This window comes from Cololabis saira, chromosome 5, assembly GCF_033807715.1.
Source record: "Cololabis saira isolate AMF1-May2022 chromosome 5, fColSai1.1, whole genome shotgun sequence".
NCBI classification, from domain to species: domain Eukaryota; kingdom Metazoa; phylum Chordata; class Actinopteri; order Beloniformes; family Belonidae; genus Cololabis; species Cololabis saira.
The window spans coordinates 37,393,530-37,413,505 of NC_084591.1; the positions used below are offsets into that span (position 1 = coordinate 37,393,530).

At 44.1% G+C, this 19,976-nt stretch overlaps 1 protein-coding gene across 2 annotated transcripts in view; it reads right to left on the minus strand.

The window, feature by feature from the left end:
* Positions 1-1,037: 1,037 nt before the first annotated feature.
* The window catches only part of mctp2a (multiple C2 domains, transmembrane 2a), a 29,739-nt gene continuing 10,800 nt past the window's right edge, over positions 1,038-19,976 (minus strand). For both annotated transcript variants that reach the window (XM_061721898.1, XM_061721897.1), the window contains exons 18-23: positions 11,055-11,174; positions 9,578-9,619; positions 5,270-5,379; positions 5,044-5,153; positions 3,928-4,025; positions 1,038-1,774 (exon numbers count right to left, since the gene is read on the minus strand). In XM_061721898.1, coding sequence (XP_061577882.1) covers positions 1,715-1,774; positions 3,928-4,025; positions 5,044-5,153; positions 5,270-5,379; positions 9,578-9,619; positions 11,055-11,174 — 540 coding nt within the window. In that variant the 3' untranslated portion in view covers positions 1,038-1,714. The remainder of the gene's footprint in view (positions 1,775-3,927; positions 4,026-5,043; positions 5,154-5,269; positions 5,380-9,577; positions 9,620-11,054; positions 11,175-19,976) is intronic.

The following is a 19,976-nucleotide window of genomic DNA, read 5'->3' on the forward strand; positions in this document are numbered from 1 at the left end:
GTCCTGCCAGTGATCTCCTTGTATCCCTCGCACGTCCCCCAACCTTCCTCTCCACACAGCCGAAACCATAAACCCTCGCCAGCCTCAGCGGATTCGAGAATGTAGGAGGGTTTCAACCAGTGTGTGGGATTTAGCTCCTCAGAAGCTCAGGGTCACCTCCACACCCTCTCACTTTGAAACGGACCCCTGGTGGCAGCTCCTGGGAGATCCCAGTGATGTCTCTATCAGCCTGTCAAAAGAGATAGCCCGGGGCTCCAGCAGGTCCCCCTGAGCCAATCAAACTCTTCACAAAGCACAGATGGATGCTCTTTCACCAGCGTGCAACTCTTGAGGAGGGGGGCACCCGGCCGTGATGCTCTGTACCCCGACCAGTTGGAGCAAAACTTCCATTCCTGGGGTCCATTATTCATCGCAGTTCAACGTCAATTAAAAGTATGCGTGTTTTAGGTGTTTGACACTTTTCTACAACCTGAAAGACATTTGAAGCATTCTGAGAACAATGTTATTAGTTTGAAATGTTGCCAAAGGTGATAAAAGTTTTCATTGATTATTTTCTGTAAATGTGTAAGAGGAAACTGTCAAGTGATACATGTTATTCACAAATACATTTTGGGAAGACAGATGGAAAAAAAAGGGTACATGTATGTAGCCATTAGACGGGCCAGGTGAGTTTAGTGAAAAATAAAGCTCTTAGTGCTGAGGCTGGAGAGAGTGCTCTCTGTGAGATGCACTCTCTCTCTCCCTCTCTCTCTCTCTGTCTCTCTGTCTCTCTGTCTCTCTCTCATCTGGGCCCTGTTATTGTGACAAGGAAACAAAGCAATGCATTAGGAAGCACGCTGGAGCCACACAGCTTTGAAGTGAGCTCTGTAACCAAGGCACAGCGGTGGCCGGCGTGTGAGCTCTCTTTCAATGGCTGTGTTGTGTAATCAGATGTGTTTACTGTGTACTCAAGTAAAGAAGCGGCGTAATCCATTCTCACTAACGTTCAGTTTTTGAGAAAAAAAAAAGAAAAAAATGCGAGAAACACAAGAACCGAAGCTGATCAAGCGTCTTTATTCAATACAACACTTCACTATCACAAGAATCAAACATAACCGGCACAGATTTACTGAAACCAAGTAGCTGGAAGGAGCAGACATTTAATTCATAATTATATACAGAGTTTTAGGTCAATTTAAAGCTGATTGAGCAGTATATTATCACAATAAAATATAGTACAATTCAGTGCAAACAAGGTTATTTTTCTCCTTAAATATATCGTTATTGGAGTGTTTTTAAGGCTGTGTTAGCTGTACCTGGAGGCAAATATCTCAGTTATACCAAAGTTAAACAAAAAAAGCAGAAAAAAAAGCAAAACATTGGAGGTCTCAGGTAAGCTGAACCCCACACCTTCCATTATTTCTCTAAATTATATCCAAAGATGAAGGCTGAGGCCCGCAATGTTCTCTTTTCTTTACCTCCAAGCTGGTGATTGACAGCACCATGTGCTGCCCTCATAGCGGCTGCAGTTCACAGCCCCTGTCAGGGGGGTGGCAAACACACAAACCAGAGAGCGGCTGACTGCCCCTCCGCAGCAGGGGGCAGAGTTACGGTGGCGTGGCGGGGTACGCGGGGTCACGGGTTCGGCTGGCAGTGGAGCGTTGTTTGTCAGGTGGACTGAATCGTGCCATGCTTGAAAAAGAGACCAGCCTTTCATCCGGCGCGTCCGCCGAGCTCACTTCTTCTTCCGCGGCTGGTTCTGGCTGGTGGGCGCTCTCTGCGCACTGTACTGCACCTGTAAAAACAAACAGGAGTTTGGTCAGAGGCAGGTAATCTGAGCTCAGCGGAGCGCGCGGTAATGGCTCCCCTGAGGAGAGCTGGTGCAGGGGAAAGCGAGGCGGGCTCGCATGTAATGAATCATTTTTTAAACACAGGAGCAGAGGGGATTAATCACAGAGAGGAAGGATTTGAGAAGTCAAGGGTTCTATACCAGTGCTCGTCCCCCTCGTTCTGCACCAGAATCGCAATATTAGAAACAGACATCAGCTCTTGAGATGACCTGCCAGGCTCGGGAGAAAAGTTGCAAACTGCATAATCGCTAACCATAAGTTATGTCCCCTAAAGAAAACTTTGTTGGTGTTTAGTGTTGTTGAGGTTGAAAAGTTACCAACATATCTTTCTCCGTGACTCCATAAACCCCTAGAGTGACTTTCAGTTTCTTCAGGCTAAAGTGAAATGTAATGTGTGAACTTATAACCTATTTTTCATGCTAGTTTCATTCGTAAACTTATGTTTCAGTCATTGCTTCGGCTTTTCTTTAGGCATATTCCTCAAATGCGCTATACACATACAATAAATGTGTGTTGTAGGACTGTGTCCACTTTTGACACCTGAAAAATATATAAGTATTTTTTTTCTTCAAAATTCCACCAAAAGTACAATCAGAATCCAAGGAAGGCTGATCATAGACCTCCGCGCTGACAAAAAGAGTTGGAATTTGAAAACCAGCTTTGAAGTTTGCTTCTTGAGCTCAAACAATGCAGTGATTTGCTTGAATAAAGGTAAGAACGCTATGCTAATTAGCTGGTCTCCGTTATTAGAATGGGAGATGGAATGCAGGAACAAAGTGACTGCATCCTGCATCAGAACATGAAACTGTCCTCAGAACTGACAGATGCTTCTTATTTCAGACAGACACGCTGTTGTCAGAAGTCCCCGTTTGAGGAGCACTTTGTAGATGTACACAGGCACTAATTGCCAAGTCACATTTGCAAGAAAGACAGGAGTCAATTCTCAGCCTTTGTCGTGTTTGGTGTCCGCACCTATCTGATGATTGAAGTTCTCCGTCAACAAAAACAAAATATGTGCTCTATTGTTTTGAGTCTCCTTTGTGTATGATGTTAAGGTTATTTTTCACAGAACACAATGAAATGTACTCTTGAGGAATCTTAAGAGTTTTTTTTGTTTCATTTTATTTTTTGTATTTTTTTTTTTTACGATATGAGCTATTTTCAAGATGTGGTTCCTCTTTTAAACAGAGGGAAAAAGGTATTGTTTCCGTGGGATTTGAAAGTGAGTCAGTTTCAAAGCTCAAACATTGTATCCCAATGGGAGAGAAGACATACAAAGGACTGTGAATCAAAATGTATTCACCACCTTGTTCTGCCAACTCAGTCAGCCAAATCTCAAACAACACAGGCTCCCTCCAACATCACAGAGAACTCAGCAATGGCTTGCTGCAGGAGGACATCAAGGGCACAGCTGAGAGAAAGGCTGGGGCGAAAGCGTCTCGCCAGATACAGACTGTCAGGATTTCTTGTTGAGTTCTGCCTGGTGGGTTACCGACGAGATGAAGACACCGCGGCACTTCACGGGAAAATGCAAGATCCTCAGTCAGAAGACTTGCGAGCACCGGGCACCACTTATTACGGCCTGACAGCTCCTCTCAGCTCTGAGATGTAAATGCAAATGGCATATCAGCCGTGGCTAATATGTAATCACATATGGCACCTAGCAAGGCGACTGGGGCTCACGGATATATTAATTGACTCTACCACCCCGAAGTGACTGAGGCCACGTCAGAGTTTCTTTGCTGATATAGCGACCAGAGAGGAGCTCTCGGGATCTCTCTGCCTTCACCAGGCCAATCACCGACATCAGTGTCAGAGCTTGAATTAAACGCACAAAACTGCTAATAACGGATAAGGCTACGGCTATGTGGCTCAGGACGGATCTGAGCCCCCCCCCCATTCAAGTGCTCCAGCCACTATGGATGGAGTTTCACTGAGGAATAATTGGACCGGGGCTGCTTTAAAGGCGAGAGTCCATTAATAATCAAAGAAAGCCAGAGGATTTATTCCTGCAACACTTGGGAATTCTGGTACGGCAAATAATGCGGCCATCTTCAGGGAATTCCATCCCCATCTGTATGTAAAACTGGACCCTTACCTTTTGAACATCAGAAGGCGCCCTCATGAGGAAATCCAGTAATTCATTGTTGTCAATAGCATATGGGTTTCGCAGCCTCTTGGTAAACTTGTTAATGCCTGCCAAAAAGACGAAAACATTAATAAATAAAATGTGCCATTCTGGCTAGTATACTTTTATTTACTTGGAGAATATTGAAAACAACAGTGACACAAAGTTGTATAACCCTGTCTATGCAATCGTTTATGCATTCATAACAACTTGCTCTAACTTTTGTTTACTTCATTGTTATAATTTCTTGAGAATCTAGACTTACTTTGCACATTGCTGCTTACCACAGAGAGGAGAATATCTCACCAGTCCTGCAATGGGACCTTTATATTCACAGTTCAGCGCTGCTTGAACCTCAGCATGCAGACAAAGAACCTAAGGACTTGAATATGTGCGAGCAACTTGAAAGGCTTGCCTTGCAACCACAGAGATGGGGGTTAACTGGGGAGGCAAAAGAGTGTCTCGATTGTGCGTTTTTTTTTGTTTTGTTTGATATGGTGGTTTTTTGGTATTGATTGTGTTGAAGGCAGAGTGGAAGTACCGTGGTTGTGGGCTTACAGCTGGAGGAGGAGAGCCCGTTAAGGGCAGCGTATCTCCCTGACCACTGAGACGATGGGCTGTTCTGTATGACTACAGTGGATAATGAGAGGCTAGACCAGGAGCCTACAGACTGCCCAAGGACATCATGTATTATATAAAGCTCACTACACTACCTCTGCTTTGTTTTCACACAATCCTCGGTCATGCCTCTGCCGGGCTTCGCTGCAGCAGCTCACAGCGGGCGAAGGAAACCTCTGCAAATGTCTGATCTCTGTACATTTACAGAGGTTTCGATGTGACCAAGTTCTTAGATGACTGCACTTCATTAAATCACGGCTTTGCAGTTAGGAAGTGCAGAAAAGGTTGTCTCAGCTGCATTGTGGAGCAGCAGTATAGGATGTATGTATCGTTTGTTGTGGTTTCTTACAAGGAAGGAACAAGCAGGAGGGGAGGGTGAGAGATTTAGCTTTTCAACCAGATTCCCTTTTACTCAACTTTTCTATTGATGCTTTCAGGAATGAATTTGTTTCCACATGGAAGACTTACCCCATATCAGCACGATGTATCGTAGCTGGACGAAATATAACAGTGTCGCTCCCGCAAAAAGCATCAGGCAGGCCAAGCAAGACAGGAATGGGACAGACCAGTTGAATATGCTGGAGGGGAAAAGCTGTATCTGTTAAACTGTTCAAGTGAGATGCTTTTATAAAACACATTAGTTTGTCAAATTATGGAAAGTCAAGATCAGTTGCAGGGTAAAGATGACTAATACTTCTTGATTCGTTCGCCGATATTTGCAATTTCCTCCAAAACAGTCTGGACCACCAGCACCACTTCCTGGACCATATGTATTTTATCCATCAAACCCTTTTTCCCAGATTCCTAAAAAAAAGACAAAAAAAGCTCAGACACTGATGAGGTGCACTGTATGTCAATTGTCAGGCAGAGTAGACAAAGAGCAGTTTATCTGCCGCGCTATTATGTGTGATTTATCTATTGAATGGCCCATAATGAGCAAACACTGTACATCTTCAGACTGTGCTTTTGAAGATGAGACAGACTCAGTGCTCAGAAGCTGTTACGTGGATGGCTGAGAGATTTCATCTTTTGTCAGCCCTGCACAATGGAGCTGTTGCACAAGTGCAGCACAATCAAGACTCTGGCAGATGAAAAGTACACAAAATGGCCATCTGCAATCAGGCAGACTAGACGACCTAGACAAGAAGCGCAGGGGCCTCACAACTTGGGAGGGATTCCATTCCTTGCTTCCTGCAAAAGGACGAGTTTGAGCATGTTTTTACAAATATGTCAGGTCCTTTCTAACGTATCCTAAAATCCCCTCTGCATGAGGAAAACACTTCAGCACTTGGGTATGTACTTCTTTGCTTGCGTAAAGCATGATTTTTTTCCGCAAGTACTGCACATTAAGTATCATTTGCTTTTAAAAACACTGAAAAAATAAAGAATCTGGAAAAGCAATAAGTCAATGTGGGAGAGTGGCCGGACTGTTTGTCTCAAAATGAAATAAATGCGATCGCATCGAGCTTTAGAAATAATGACAACTTTGAAGCCTTCCAGGGCAGGGGAGTGAGAGATAACACGGGCAACGCAAGCTAAAAAAGAGCTGAGAAGCTTCACATCAAAAGGCGGAAATAATGACAGGAATGATGACAGAGAGAAGAGTGGGAGAGGAAGAGAAGGGAGGGAGAGGGGGAATGAGAGTGTTGGAGGGGGAGGGCACTCTAATGGACCCTAACAGGAGGCTTGAGGATGTCTATATGTTTGTGTTACAAGTCAGCTGAAGCCGCAGCCTGTGTACATTGACAGGGCCCAGACAGAATGCCTTTATCAGAGCTTCATGAGGCGGCCCCTGGGAACGCACTGTCTGCCAGCACAGAGAGAGCGACTCCCCACTGCTGGGCCCACTCTCCTCCACGAAAGGCGCAGGAAGAGAGCAATTCCCACACTAGTGGAGCCTCCCCCACCGGGCTCTGATCTGGATGGACACTGAAGGCTCAGCACTGTCCAAAAAAGGAAAAACTATCACAAACATGCTTTCTTCCAGATGAACATCTCGTGGTCTCGCCGTGGCAAAAGAGGGCTACGCACCATCTTCTCTCATAGGTGGCCGTTCAAACCTCGGTGTTTCCGCTAGGAAATAAGCTATTTGTCCTAAAGTTACAGTCTTTTTCATAACTCTATTTCAACTTTTTTAAGCAACCGAAATCTGTGATTTTGAATTGAAATGTATGATGAGATGTGAGCCATTACTAAACTGGTATGGACACACATGCAAGGAAAATTGAGCTCAAACTAAAGCTCTGGCAGGAAGAAAAGAGACTGGCTTTCATTTCTAAAAGGAAAAAAACAGACAAATAGATGTACTCTGAAGTATGCATCAAGAGGCTGCGCGCTCATGATTTTCATTATTCATCTGCTTTAAGACTCCTGAAATCCTCGATCGTCTTAGCATCCAGGGCTGGAGTCCGCTCTGTGTTAATCACGTGGTGAGATTTTTTTGTTCTTTTCTCTTTTCAGCATGTACACAAGTGCAGAGTAAAACAAAAATAATTAAAAAGATCTGCCTCTTAAATGGGAAAAGGATCGGTAAACTGAGTGTGGAGTAAATGAGTCCGAAATTTCTACTGATTAAAAAAACCTGAGCGAAATCATATTCTCATTTCAGACAAAATTATGAAAGCTCCCTTTTAAGGTGGAGTAATGGAGAACCAATTTGATCTCCTGCAGAAAGGTAAACATCCTCTCACAGACATGTGTGCAGTTATCAAAGGCTGGAAATAAAAGCTCATTTAGCAAAATTTTAATTAGCATGAACTGTGCCAAATTTGAATTCTCAGACTGAATATTCATCTCATGACTTGTTAGACCAAAAAAACAAAAAACATAGTAAAAGAAAAATCCAAAGTTTGTCTAAATTAAAAGCACCTGTGTTCCATGCAATTTATTTCATGTGGAACTAAATAAACGAACTAACAACTTCCTGGGGTAAGGCTTGTGTTGTACGTAATGTTGGGTCTTTTAATGCGGGGAGCATGTTGGACTGGACCCAGCAGAGAATCTGGACTGTTCAGTGAGAGCGAACCCCGATCTCCCCCACCACCTCCTCACCCCGGCTCCCATGGGCGGGCTCTGTGAACCAGTCAACAGCATACCAGCGCTGCCAGCCGTGGGGCAGTGAAGCGCCCGTTTCATCTTCCATGTTCGCCTCTGTCAGAGAGCTATGGACTTGTTTTGGCTCTCTGTTTCTTTATGTTATGATTAAATATTGTCTATCTGCTCAATTGATACCTAAGGCCAAAGGGAAGTCACTTTGCCCACACATAATTTGTAAGCTGTCTCCTTCCCTGAGGACAGATTTGTTCACAGGCAGAAAATCTGTTCTGTATTATCCTGCTGTAACTCTGCCTTGCCTTTCGTCTCTCTTTAACGTCATGCCTTCACATTCTCACTGCTCCATCTGAGGTTTACATATTTCCTTCCTCTGGGGGAAAAAAAGGGGGGATAAGAACATATTTGAGTGGTAATCATAACCTTCTCACAGGGAAAAGCCTTTTTTCGCACGTAGGAGGAGAGAATAGGGGAGGAAAGCGAGGCTTTGAAGTCATCAAATTTAACACTGATCACTCTTTAACCCCAAATATTTTAAAAGAAGACTTTGATAGGGTGTGTAAAGCTACACTGTTTGATCTAACTGCATGATATCGCATGCGAGTGACAGCGAGACCATAACAAGACTTTCAAATAAGCCATTTTAAATTAAAGCTGACAGCTTAAAACAAACATGTGTGAGTGCTTAATTAGTAAATGAAAGGAGATATTTCATTTCCTGTGAGTGTGAAAGGGCAGAGAAGACTCATGGAAAAGCTTTCAAAAAGCTTTAAGAGGCAAAAGCTGGGTTTGCAAACATGTGGCACGGAGAGACTCGTAAATGTCTTAAACATAGAAAAAGTTCCTCTGTTATGTTTTTGGGGTTGCAGGGTAAAGGGAAATGTAATAATTATTATGTTAAGCTTCGGTAATAAATTCAGTGCTTCAAGGTTATCCTTTGCAATTTAATATTCATAAAAGGCTGATTTTCTCCGTCACCGCTGTTTGTTTAATGACATATTTTTTCGGCTTTCACTGCACGGCTTTCCACAGACATTTATATCATGCGAGTTTCATCTGTGAATTAGCCCATCGTTTCAGACAGGATTTGGTGGATGTGCCTGCGCTTTTAAAAGAAGCTGGCTCCTCAGTAGCCCCTGGTCATCACAACAGCATATATTGAGCGCATTATGGATATGAATCCTGGGCCTAGACATGCAGCACAAGGGTCATCGCTGGGAGGCTTTGCGTTAGTTCCGCACTTCACTGCCATAAAGCAATAATGCACATCCCTGTTAACTTTTCCTTCTTTGCAGAAAAAAAACAACAAAAAAAACCAGTGGGACGGATATAATTGAATGTTGTCTGCTGTGGGAAGTATAGTTTTCAGGCTGCTCGAAGGTTTCCTGTTGTTGTAATAACTGACAATATCATTATCTGCGTATTTAAAGTGAGTGATAACTTAAAAGGGAAGAGCATCGGTTTACAGCTGGGTCTCGGGTCTATGTTCTGGCAGTAAAAAGTCATTATTGTTATAAGTAATCCATTATGCATTCAAAATGTTTATACATATATGTTGTTTTGAGCCAATAATGGTTTGAATCCTGGCATAGACAAAAAAGCTACAAACTACAATGGCGTCATTGATGTTCCCCTTATTTTGAACATAAAAATGTGACTTGTTTTTCAGTCAGTTATTGGGACAAGACCTTGCATGGCTATATAACTTCATATTCAGCTATTTGTTGAGCCAGGTTTTTACCCACCGGCCTGCAGTCATCCATTTGATTTAACCTTTGCTGTACTAAAGGAAAGAGAAGATCCGAACACAGTTTTCAAAAGCCACTGATTAAAATGTTAAAAGCATTGATGCTAAAATAGATATACATTCATGGTCAAAACTGAGAGGGGTTCTATAATAAACAAAAACATGTTATCCATTAAAATGTTTGTAAGAGACACGATAAAATACCTTCTCGTCTTCCTCTTCGTCATCACCCATGGTCATGTTCACCTACAAGAAAATAAAGGGTGGAGGGTGATTTCCAACGAATGGAACATGTGGGCACTGGAGCATTTTTAACAAACACCTAGTAATGAAATTTTCTTTGAGCACATTCACCCCTATTGGGAGAGGCTTGTTTCCATAGAGACTGCATCACAGGGGTGACCTCACACAAAAGGAGAGGTGAAAAAGGGCCTTCCTCGCAAGAGCACTGTCACACCAAAGCAATCTCTTTTCTCCACAACACAAGCGCACAGAAAAACAGAAAGAGGAAAGGAGAAAAAAAAACACATTGAATTTGGATGTTGTTGCTTAGATCACTTTATATCAAGTCATCCCCGACCCCACTGTGGCACACACTGTGACATTGCCTGGGTGCAGAGCTGTGTCATTGTCGGCCACAGGGTCACAAAGGGTGGAGGGGAGGGGGTCTCTGCACTGGATATGAGGGTAAGCCTGGACTTTAACATTGCCCAGGGACAGCATCTTAGCCAGCAACCATAAACACAGTGACTTGCTAGGGGATGTTGCTTTGGGGACGGTGTGTGACTGGGCCTGGCCCCTGGCTGACCAGTGCCATGCCTTACAACGCAGTGAAATTGGGGGCCAGTCAGAAGAGTGGAGTGCATTAACCTTCACAGGCATGTGTAGGACAAGCATCAGTCCCAAAACAGTGGAGGCAGAAGATGGCGAAAGCACTATAATCCCATACTTAAAGATGTGATGCTGATATCAAGACACTATAAGCTGCACACACATTTACAGTGGTTTAATTTGAGCGCCTTCTTTCTGTTTGATGTTTTATTGCACCTTTTGAGATACTATAGAGGAGAGTAACACCAGGATCAAGCCATGTTGTAGTGATGCCACTCCAACAACCCGGGGGTTCTCGGAAAAACAAGACTGTCCACTAAAACCCTTGGTTTCTCCTCAAAGGAAACACAGATTTAGGGGGGTGGCAGCCTGGTGGTTACAGAGGAGGGCTGGAGTCTGGAGGACCCAGGTTCAACCCTGGATTGCAACCAAAAAGTCAACCACCTTGGGCCCCTGAGCAAGGCCCTTAACCCTTACTGCTCCCCGGGCGCCGTGCCATTGCATGGCAGACCACTGCTACTAGTTAAACTAGAAAATGGGTTAAATGCAGAGAAAGAATTTCCCCATTGTGGGAGTACTAAGGGAAGCTTTCTTTGTTCTTCTTTTTTAAACCATCAACCATTGGAAAGGATAAGCATTTGCCTTCTGCTGTGAACTATTTTCAAACTCATCGCCATATTAAAACATTTTCATATGTGTGTTCCAACTGACTGACGTGGAACAAAGCAAACATCCCTCCAGGACTGAAAGAAAGACACAAGCATATGTTGCATGATGTTTGAATGCATATTACAATGATTTGACACTGCAAATGCATGCATCTGCAGAGCAATCCCTCACAGTCACTCACCAGGTCCTGGTTGGAGCTGGCTCTTCCCGTAGAGAGCTGGAAGTAGTTCCAGCCGATGAGCAGGAGCAGGAAGAGGGGCAGCATGAAGAACTCCCAGTGCCACACTGTCACAAGGAAGATCTGAAGAGACAGGACATGACAGTTTCACGTAAAGCACATCACGTCACAGCACCTTCACCCAGCTTTCCAATCTCTCCAAACCTGTTCCTAAAACAAAATATTTAATGGATTTACGCGGGTTCTAAATCTCATAAGGACATAAGGAGGACTGGAGTACCATGAAGCTTATAAAGCTTGTAAAGATTTATAGCCAGTGGCAACGGATTTTACTCCTGGTGGTTTGAAAGTAATAGACATTCAACTTTTAATATCTTTAAATCCTATTTGCAATAGCACCGCTCTGGCAGAGTGCCTCACTGCCAAACAGAACGTCTGACATAGATAGGCAGAACATGCTGTCTTTTAACTTGCACATTAAATCCTCTTAAAAAAAAATTTCGGGAAGCAACACTCTGACGAAGCACATATGGCAACTGGAGAATCATTTGCAACATTTACCCCCTCAGTGGCGATGATACTGAGAAAAGTCAAGACCCCTGGTAGAAGGAAAGATAGATCACACTGAATGAGTAATCCTTTATAATTCTGTAAAGGCGTGGTGCTAAGCACGCTGCACAACACCCACTGCATTTCACAGCAGAGCGCTAATTGGACGGCTGCATTTAAACCTATTTAGTGACAGCCTAATGAGTCTGTCTCCAGCTGAAATGATCAGGAATTCGTGAGGAGGATCACGCCAGCGGTGTGACAAGGATGAAATAAAAATGGGCCCCACAGCAAGTCTAATCTTAAAATCTATTATAACAGGAATAGGCGCCAGTAGCCCTTGTATTTGGCCCACTTTTATCTTAGTATATCATTAGCATCAACTTTCCTGTCAGGTTTATTTCAAAAATGCAATATGCTGCTATGCTGAGCCCACGCCGTGTTAGCACTGCGCAGTCCAGGCTCAAACAGCTTAAGGGTGCTTAGACTATGAACAATATGTTTGAGTTAAGCCTGAGACAGGATGCAAAGCTCTGAGGCCTTAAGGCCTCAATAGCCGGCCTGTAAACAGCAGACTGATCCTGTCATAGCAGCAACACAGAATGCATGCGTGGAAGTCTGGGGGCAGTCTACCTACTGCCACACCAGGCCTAGGTTCAAACAGCCACCAGGGAAATGTGTACAATGAGTAATGGAGACAACACCGTGGCACAGTGCCCTAGGCTTCACCACTGTACTGCTCACGTTCCTCAGTGCATCCTGGGAAAGTATAGCTGAGCTAGTGCATCACACAAGAACACCGCGAGATCACGAAGACGCAACAAAACGAACAATGCGAGCAATATGTTATTTTAATGAGAGCTCATTTGAAATACGTATAGGCAACAGCAACAAACTGGATCTGGTGAGAGACAAACAAAGGTAAATGATGAATATGCATGATGTGTGGAGAGAGCTGCAGTACATCTCCTCTCTGTTATGAATAACTTACGTCATGTGTTGTCACCTCAGTTCCCATGAGGCAATTCTAAAGCGACTCTCCCCTCACCCCAGAGGAATTCTGCTGGCTCGTGGACAGGTAGCTTGTCATATTGCCGATATCCTCATAAAAAAAAATGAGGGAAAAGAAGGAGGGGAAATTTGCCTGGAAACTGACATGAGCCCAGCAGGAATGTTGAACCTCCTTGCCCTCCCTGCGAAAGCTGCTACATTAACCACTAAAGTCTAATTGCTTGGTCTCTGTCTTCCTGTGCAAGTCAACAGAGGGAGCCAATTCATTTCCGCCCAGGGAGCCAGCAGAGAGAATCTGTCACAGGTATTCATAATCGCCCACTAATGCAAATTTCTGCTCACTGCTTTCTGGCTCAGTGGACAAGATAAAAGCATACGGAAATGCAAGGCCCTGTGTCCAAACTGAGCGCTTAAATGAGGGTATAAACCAAAACTGTCAGAAATATTTTCTGAATTCTTCCCTTATGGCATGTCAGCCCATGTGTTTGGCATTTACACTTAAAAAAAAAGAATGGAGAGAAAACATCTTGGAAAATCTCTTGGATTCCTTCACTTATCTACACATGCTGAGACTTTGCTGTCACAAATCCCACAGTAATGAGAAGATGCAGGGCTATTCCTTCAAAATGGTCTCATATTCTGCAAAGTTTTCCATGCAACAAACAAAGCTACTTCCTTGACAAATGGTTTACATTTTACTGCCAAGAAACAGAATGATTAAGGGAAGGATTAGAAAGTGTACAGGATTTATGTGTATATTTGTATAAAAATATAATTATCAGCAAGGGTTCAAATGGATAGAGTTTCATCTGTAAACAAATTGTCTACTTCAAGCAAGGTCTAACTTAACAATATAAGCTAAATAACTAAAAGGACATAAAGCAATAGAGGAAAGGAAATTAACATGTAATTGTACCAGCAGTGGTGACACTATATAGGAAATCTCAATTGACAAGCACAATTTAGCTAAAAAAAAGTCATAACTATACAGAAGGTGCCTTCGGAGGAAGAGAAAAGAATGAATTGATAAAACTATTAGCACACGGTGGACTATGTGACGGATATGCACTTTTCTTAGCCACCTGTAAGCGCTTGGAGAAGAAGCCCTGGGTAGAGGAGCCCTGCCAGGAGGGTTAAAAACAGCCTGACAGATTTGTTTTATGGTGCCATTAATATGATTCCACTAAATGCATTGCGCGCCTTCTCATGCAGATCCCCTGGCCAGCAAAATCCAGCACCTAATAATAAAGCACTCAGCGATTAGAAGTGTGAATAAAATAACTTAAAGCTGAGCAAGCATGGCAGCTCCCACCACCCACGCCTTCCCAGGAGAGGGAAAAGGGATCATAGCAGGAACAAAGGGACAGAGACACCGTCTATAAAAGTTTCCGCCACTCTGTAAATTGATTAACGGGGGGGGTGCCCCAATGTATGAACCCCAACCATTGACTGAGAAGCGTACCACCAGACTTACGAGACTGCCAAGCGCTCTCCGTTTACACCACAGCAGATGAAGGGGTATAAACGCAGGCCTCACGTCAGCGACTAATACTCTTGATGAGCCAAGATATTAGAATGTCCCAGCACATGAACGGTACAATATCATTATTATTTGTGTAAAAGAAGAAGAAAAAAAAAACAACAATTCCACTCCTATTTTAATCTGATTGATTCTTTAAAAAAATACCCGTATTTTTAAAGTATGCACCATCCAAAAACACGGAAGATTTAATCTTGGCTCTGTCTTCAGTTACACTCCACTTGGAAAGCTAAACAAAGCGAGGAGAGTGCCAGCCAGCATTATGAGGGTCAGTCATGGGGGCTGTGGACGGATGCCAGATTACGTGAACATGTACTGAAAGAGTTTAAGACTGACTATAGGCTGCAGGGTTTGTGTCTGCATGTGTGTGGCTGCCTGTGTGAGAGAGAGAGACTGAAAGAGGAGCACCAATATGGATATCCAGAATATAGAATAAAATGATGATATATATATATATGCGTGTGTGTGTGTGTGTGTGTGTGTGTGTGAGTTTGTCTGTGTGTGGGCCATTTTTGTGGAAGCTGAAGCCGATAGAGTCTGGATGAGAGGACTGATGCTGAGGACAGGAGCGGCAGGCTTTAAAGTAGCAGTAAATGCAGAGCAATGAGACATGTAATTTGTCTTGAGCTCAGGCCAGTGTGGGGACAGGCTTTCAGGGGGTGTCGGAGGCAGAGGAAGCTCAGATAAGATTTCTCTCCGGGGCAGGTAGAGTGTGTGGGCAGCCACAGCGCTCTGAGCTAACACTGAATAAATATTTCACATACGCTCAGCTCAAGTCTTATCAACTGTGAAGAGACACACAGAGAGGAGAAGAGGGGGTAAAAGAGACACTTCCTTGGAAAGAGAGAACCTCTTCAGTGCGGTAAAATCACCGATGGCCATTATATGGTGCGATACAACTGAGAGATTTTCATTCTAAAAACATATATGGACTGAAAAAAGAATGATGAACTGTATCTCTGTTATTAATATTGAAAATGGAAAACGTCCACTTTGCTTGTAACTGTCACTGTTAATGTAAAAACAACAAAAATACAGATTTTAATACTAAATTCATAGCTTGATATATTCAGGTAAACTCAAAATAACAAGTCAAATCTTTGCTTGTCGGAGTTAAATTAAAAGCTTTGCCGTAACCACAGCCGCTGAGAGCTCTGGCGCAGTCCATTGTAATAGTGATGGGTCTTTATTGTAGCACTAAGGAAGAGCAGCTTTGCGTGGGGAAAGCATTAGCATTTGCTCACAGGCCCTGCTCTGTCTGATGTCTCCCCGCCTGTCTGACACATGAGGAGCACCAGTGCAGGGCCGGAGCGGGGCAGTCAGCGGGGGCCCCGTGGTGCCTGTCAGTGGTGGCTACACTGACCCCGCACTCCGGCACTGGCCACTAGTGTTTAATCCGTGTCGGGAGCGTTAACACTGAGCGACCTCCTGGGTGACAGATCTGCCATGCGAGCCTTTTCCCCCTGAGGAGGTGGGGAGTGGGGGGGCGGCAGAGAGGGGAGGGGAGTGGCATGAACTCTCTTTTTCTCACTCTCTCTCTCCCTCTCTCTCTCTCTAGCTCTCTCCCTCCCTCTCTCTCTCTCTCTGCCTCTCCCTGTCAGCTCAGCTCACACACGTTAACGCGTCGGGGGCCGAGACTGGCCTTGAAAAAGCCACACAAAGCGGCGGACAGGTCGGTGCCTCATCTGCACCTTCTGGCGGGATATGTTAAAGGCGATCATTATGGTACGGGGAGGGGGCTGCTTAAACACCGACCACACTGACTAAGCTGAACACATGCACAATCCAACAGAAGTACAAAAAAAAAATCTACAGTTTTACTTATTCATACCTCAAAGTTCTCTGATGCTGTTTCACAATGCTAAACAATAACCAACCAAATAATATATCAAGTTTGAAAAGTTTGAATATGTTTTTTTTGCAGTCTTGAAGGTCCCCAAAACTTCCTGAGATGGGACTAATCTCACATCCACGGCGTAGTTATTTTTAGCAGAAGAAGCTTATTAATTCCACTAATAAGGTGACATGTTCCAAGGTTACATGTTTCATTCAGCCAGCCCCGAGAGCTGCCAGCTGACATGCAACCGTTTGAGGGCAGCTAAATAACAATCCTGTTTTAAATCAAGAAGCACTGGTGAGCCGTTTGCAAGCAGTCTCCGACTTTCATTTAATAATTAATAGATCTCTGACTTACAAAAAAAAACACACACACTCACACATACACACACACACACACACACATCACCATCGTTGCCATCATTTTTTTTTTTTCCCTCCTAAACACATTCCCACTGCACAGTCTGTGAGAACTCCCACAGCCGTGGAGATGGAGAGTGTAACCCCCATGAGACTGAAGAAACCCACTCTTTTAAGGCCTCCAACTTTTTCAAACAGAGAGAAAACAGATGCAAAGCAGAAACAAGGAGATAATTCACAGGCTCGCACAGCCCTCTTTGCTGTTCTCACAAAAGCTTCGACGCACTGCAATGTAGAAAACCACCAAAGAGACAGACCCAGAGACTCGGGCAGAATCTCCGTTTCAGAGACGGTGCAAACAAAAAAAAAAAATTATGACAACTGTGATTATGGCCTTGATCTTGGCCGGGCTGGTGTTCTGGTTAATGGTCACGACTCCCGTGGTTCAACACACAGGTGGTCTCGTGAGACCTCTGGAGGCAGATCTGACCCCGTCCTGCCCTCATCTGGGGAGACGGCGATTCTGTCAGCCCCCAAAAAAGCACCCGCCGCAGCTGCCAAGAGTGTTTACAGCTGCACCGCATCAAACATTCATCAAATCCCATCTTTACAGTGTGATGTGAGGCAATCAGCATTTCACAGGCTGTGTATAAAACGTCTAAACCGGTTGCTACCTGGCAGTGTCGTGAAAGAAAACGGTTCAAATAATCACATAAGGTATTCAGGCTTCATTCTAATGACAGATGAAGTTCCTCATGTGTTAAATGTTAATTCTACTTAAAAACGTAAATTGCTCTAATGACAGCAAAGCTCAAAATCAGCTTTCAAGTGTAAATTATTTCTGTTCTTTTTTCTTTTTTCACCTGTCATGCATTTCATCTAAATCTTTTTTTTTGTACTTTAAACTTCTAACACGGATGAATTTATCCAGCTAATATGTACTTATTTAGGTGTTTTTCATCCTTGACTTGGGGAACTTCTGTCTCTTGGTCTAATGCACAGAATGGAGGATTTCACTTTGACTCGTTCCCACGAAGGGCTCCTGTTGGGAGAAGAAACCGAGCTGAACTCTCCAGCGCCTCGGCCCCGTCACCGGCAGTGCAGTAGCTCCATCTACAGGGGATGGGCTCGCGTGCAGCAAAGAACTCTGGGTGACCCCTGTACAGTCACCGCTGATGTATAGCACATTTCATCTTGCTCCGTCTTACTGAGAGGCACATCTAAAGGCGGTTATTTTATGAAGATTTTAGCTGTCACATTTCTCTCTCCCTCAGAAACAAACGCGCTGTTGTCGGACTCTTGAACAGCGCTGATCCTCAGCTCATTATTGTAGCATAAACAAGAATAGGAAACGGAAAGAAAAAAAAACTTGTTTGTATTTTCTCTCACTGGAGAAAATGTTCGTGTGGATTTGCTAGAACTTAGTTTCAATGTTTTATTTATTTATTTATTTATCCATTTCCCTTACATTTCCCAATTAGAAAGACTATTTTAACACTGCGGCTTGTTGGTAAAAAGAGAAAAAGTTTAGGCAACTTCAAACTGCGTGGACTCGGCTGATGAGTTTGCACAATCAAAACAAGCGACCTCCTGCACTCAACCAGCAGAAACGCTACAAGTTTGTTTTTCTTTCCATTTTCAAAGCTTAAAAAAGTGGTAGTAGTATAAAACTAAATATCTTGATATTCACATACCAAGCCTCCAGTTTTGCATGAACTATGACAATGATCCCTCATGTAGATTCGCAGTACCTTACATACTAACCACCACTTTGTAATGCATAAAAGAATCTGCATAAACAACATGAAGTGTGGAGGTCAGAAAACTGACCTAATACAGTCGCTAAGTATTCCTGGTAAAACACTGTGTTAGCATCCCACAGCCCCAGGAAACACACACACACACACACACACACACACACACACACACACACACACACACACACGGTGGTAATGCATTACGGGATGTATATATAAATATATAGATATATATACGTTGTGTAAAAGGGTAGGACTGGTCCACCTGAATGATAAATAATGTATTGTAATGCATATTAAAGCTCAACCAAACACTGCAGTGTTTCCTAGACTGCCCGTGCTGCCTGCCGCTGTGGAAAAAAAGCAGACACTAGTGGTATAATTATGCACATCTGAGAGGCAAGCAGAGGCCATCTGTCAATGTCTGCATCAGTTACCTTATTACCACTGCCTAAAGATATAAAGATAGGAGTGGGAGCTGCTTTCATTAGAGCACATGGTGGCATGCTGCTTTAGCCAGCTCCAAACAGTAACTTAATTGGAAATGATGACTCGGAGGAGGATGGGCGACTGCGCCCGTGGACGCTCTTGGAGTGGTCAGGGGCACGAGTGCAGATAGTGGCATGGCACGAGGCTTGTAACGACAATCAGTCGAGACCTTGATTTTTGCCCTCGCGCTCACTGTCAAGCGGTAGCATGAATTCGGTTACATTATTTAAAATGCGTTTTACTTCGCGTGTTACTCATTGAGGACGTGATAAATCACTGGGAAATAAAAAATAACTTTCCCAGTTGCTGAAGTTGCAGGCTACTGATGAGTGGATGATGAATACGAGCATCAGAGACTTCCCCGGGCAACCCCTCACCAATCACCTTCAACACTTCAACTATAGGAAGCTCTCCTCGTCGGAGGCAAAAAGGTGCACTCCGACTTCTCTCTCACGCGCTCTGCTTTTAAGCATATCAGTCGCTAAGCTGGCGTCACAGTGGGAAAAAAGACACGTTTGTTTTAAATAAAAGCGGTCAGAGTCAGTCTCATAAGGATTTCCTCCGTCACTGACGGGGGGGAGCAAATGACTCTCAGCAGACAAAAACCCTGATGAAAATGGGGCAGGGGGACTCTGTTTACGTCGCTCTAAAATCTCTATTTGTAGGCTGCACTCCCTAACAGCAGGTGGAGTAGAGGTGGAAATGAAAGATTAGAGTGTATCAGCATCGCCTGCGGAGGATCTAATTATAGGTGGAAGAAGAAGGCCCCATCCTGCTGACCTGTCACCTGTCAGCCTGCCTTTCCTCCTGCTCTCCCGCTCGTATCCGTGCCCGCCCGTCTGCCTCCACTCACCGAGCTGCCTTCTTCTCTCCGCGCTCCAACTTTTTTCTTTCCCAGATAGTAGTCTGCCTCCTACTCTATCCTTACACAATTGCCCGTATTGTTCTCTGTCTTCCCGTCTGCGTGTCCGCCTGTCTGTCGGTTTGTAAAGGCTGCGGTGCACTGAGCCTGGCCGCTGCCTGGGGGGATTTGCACCTCAGGATCAGTGAGAAGGGCTTACAGAATACACCAGGTATGAATTGCATGTCATCCTGAGACCGAGCAGACAGAAGAAAAGGCGGTGAAAGGATAGTTTCTTCACACACCCTGTCTGTGACCGCTTCCTCACCCTGACACAGCGCTGGCAGGGGCTTTCATGCCAAGTCTACACTCGTAATGATTACATTACATGTGCTATGCTGTGGGAGATTCACTAGGTGTTTTAAGATTATTTCAGCTTAGGAACTAAGATCACAAGACCCTCATTAAAAAGCAGCTAAACAGAGGCATTTAAACAAGGTTCAAATCTCCGAGGCAGGCTGTCACTGTGCTCCACCCAAGGA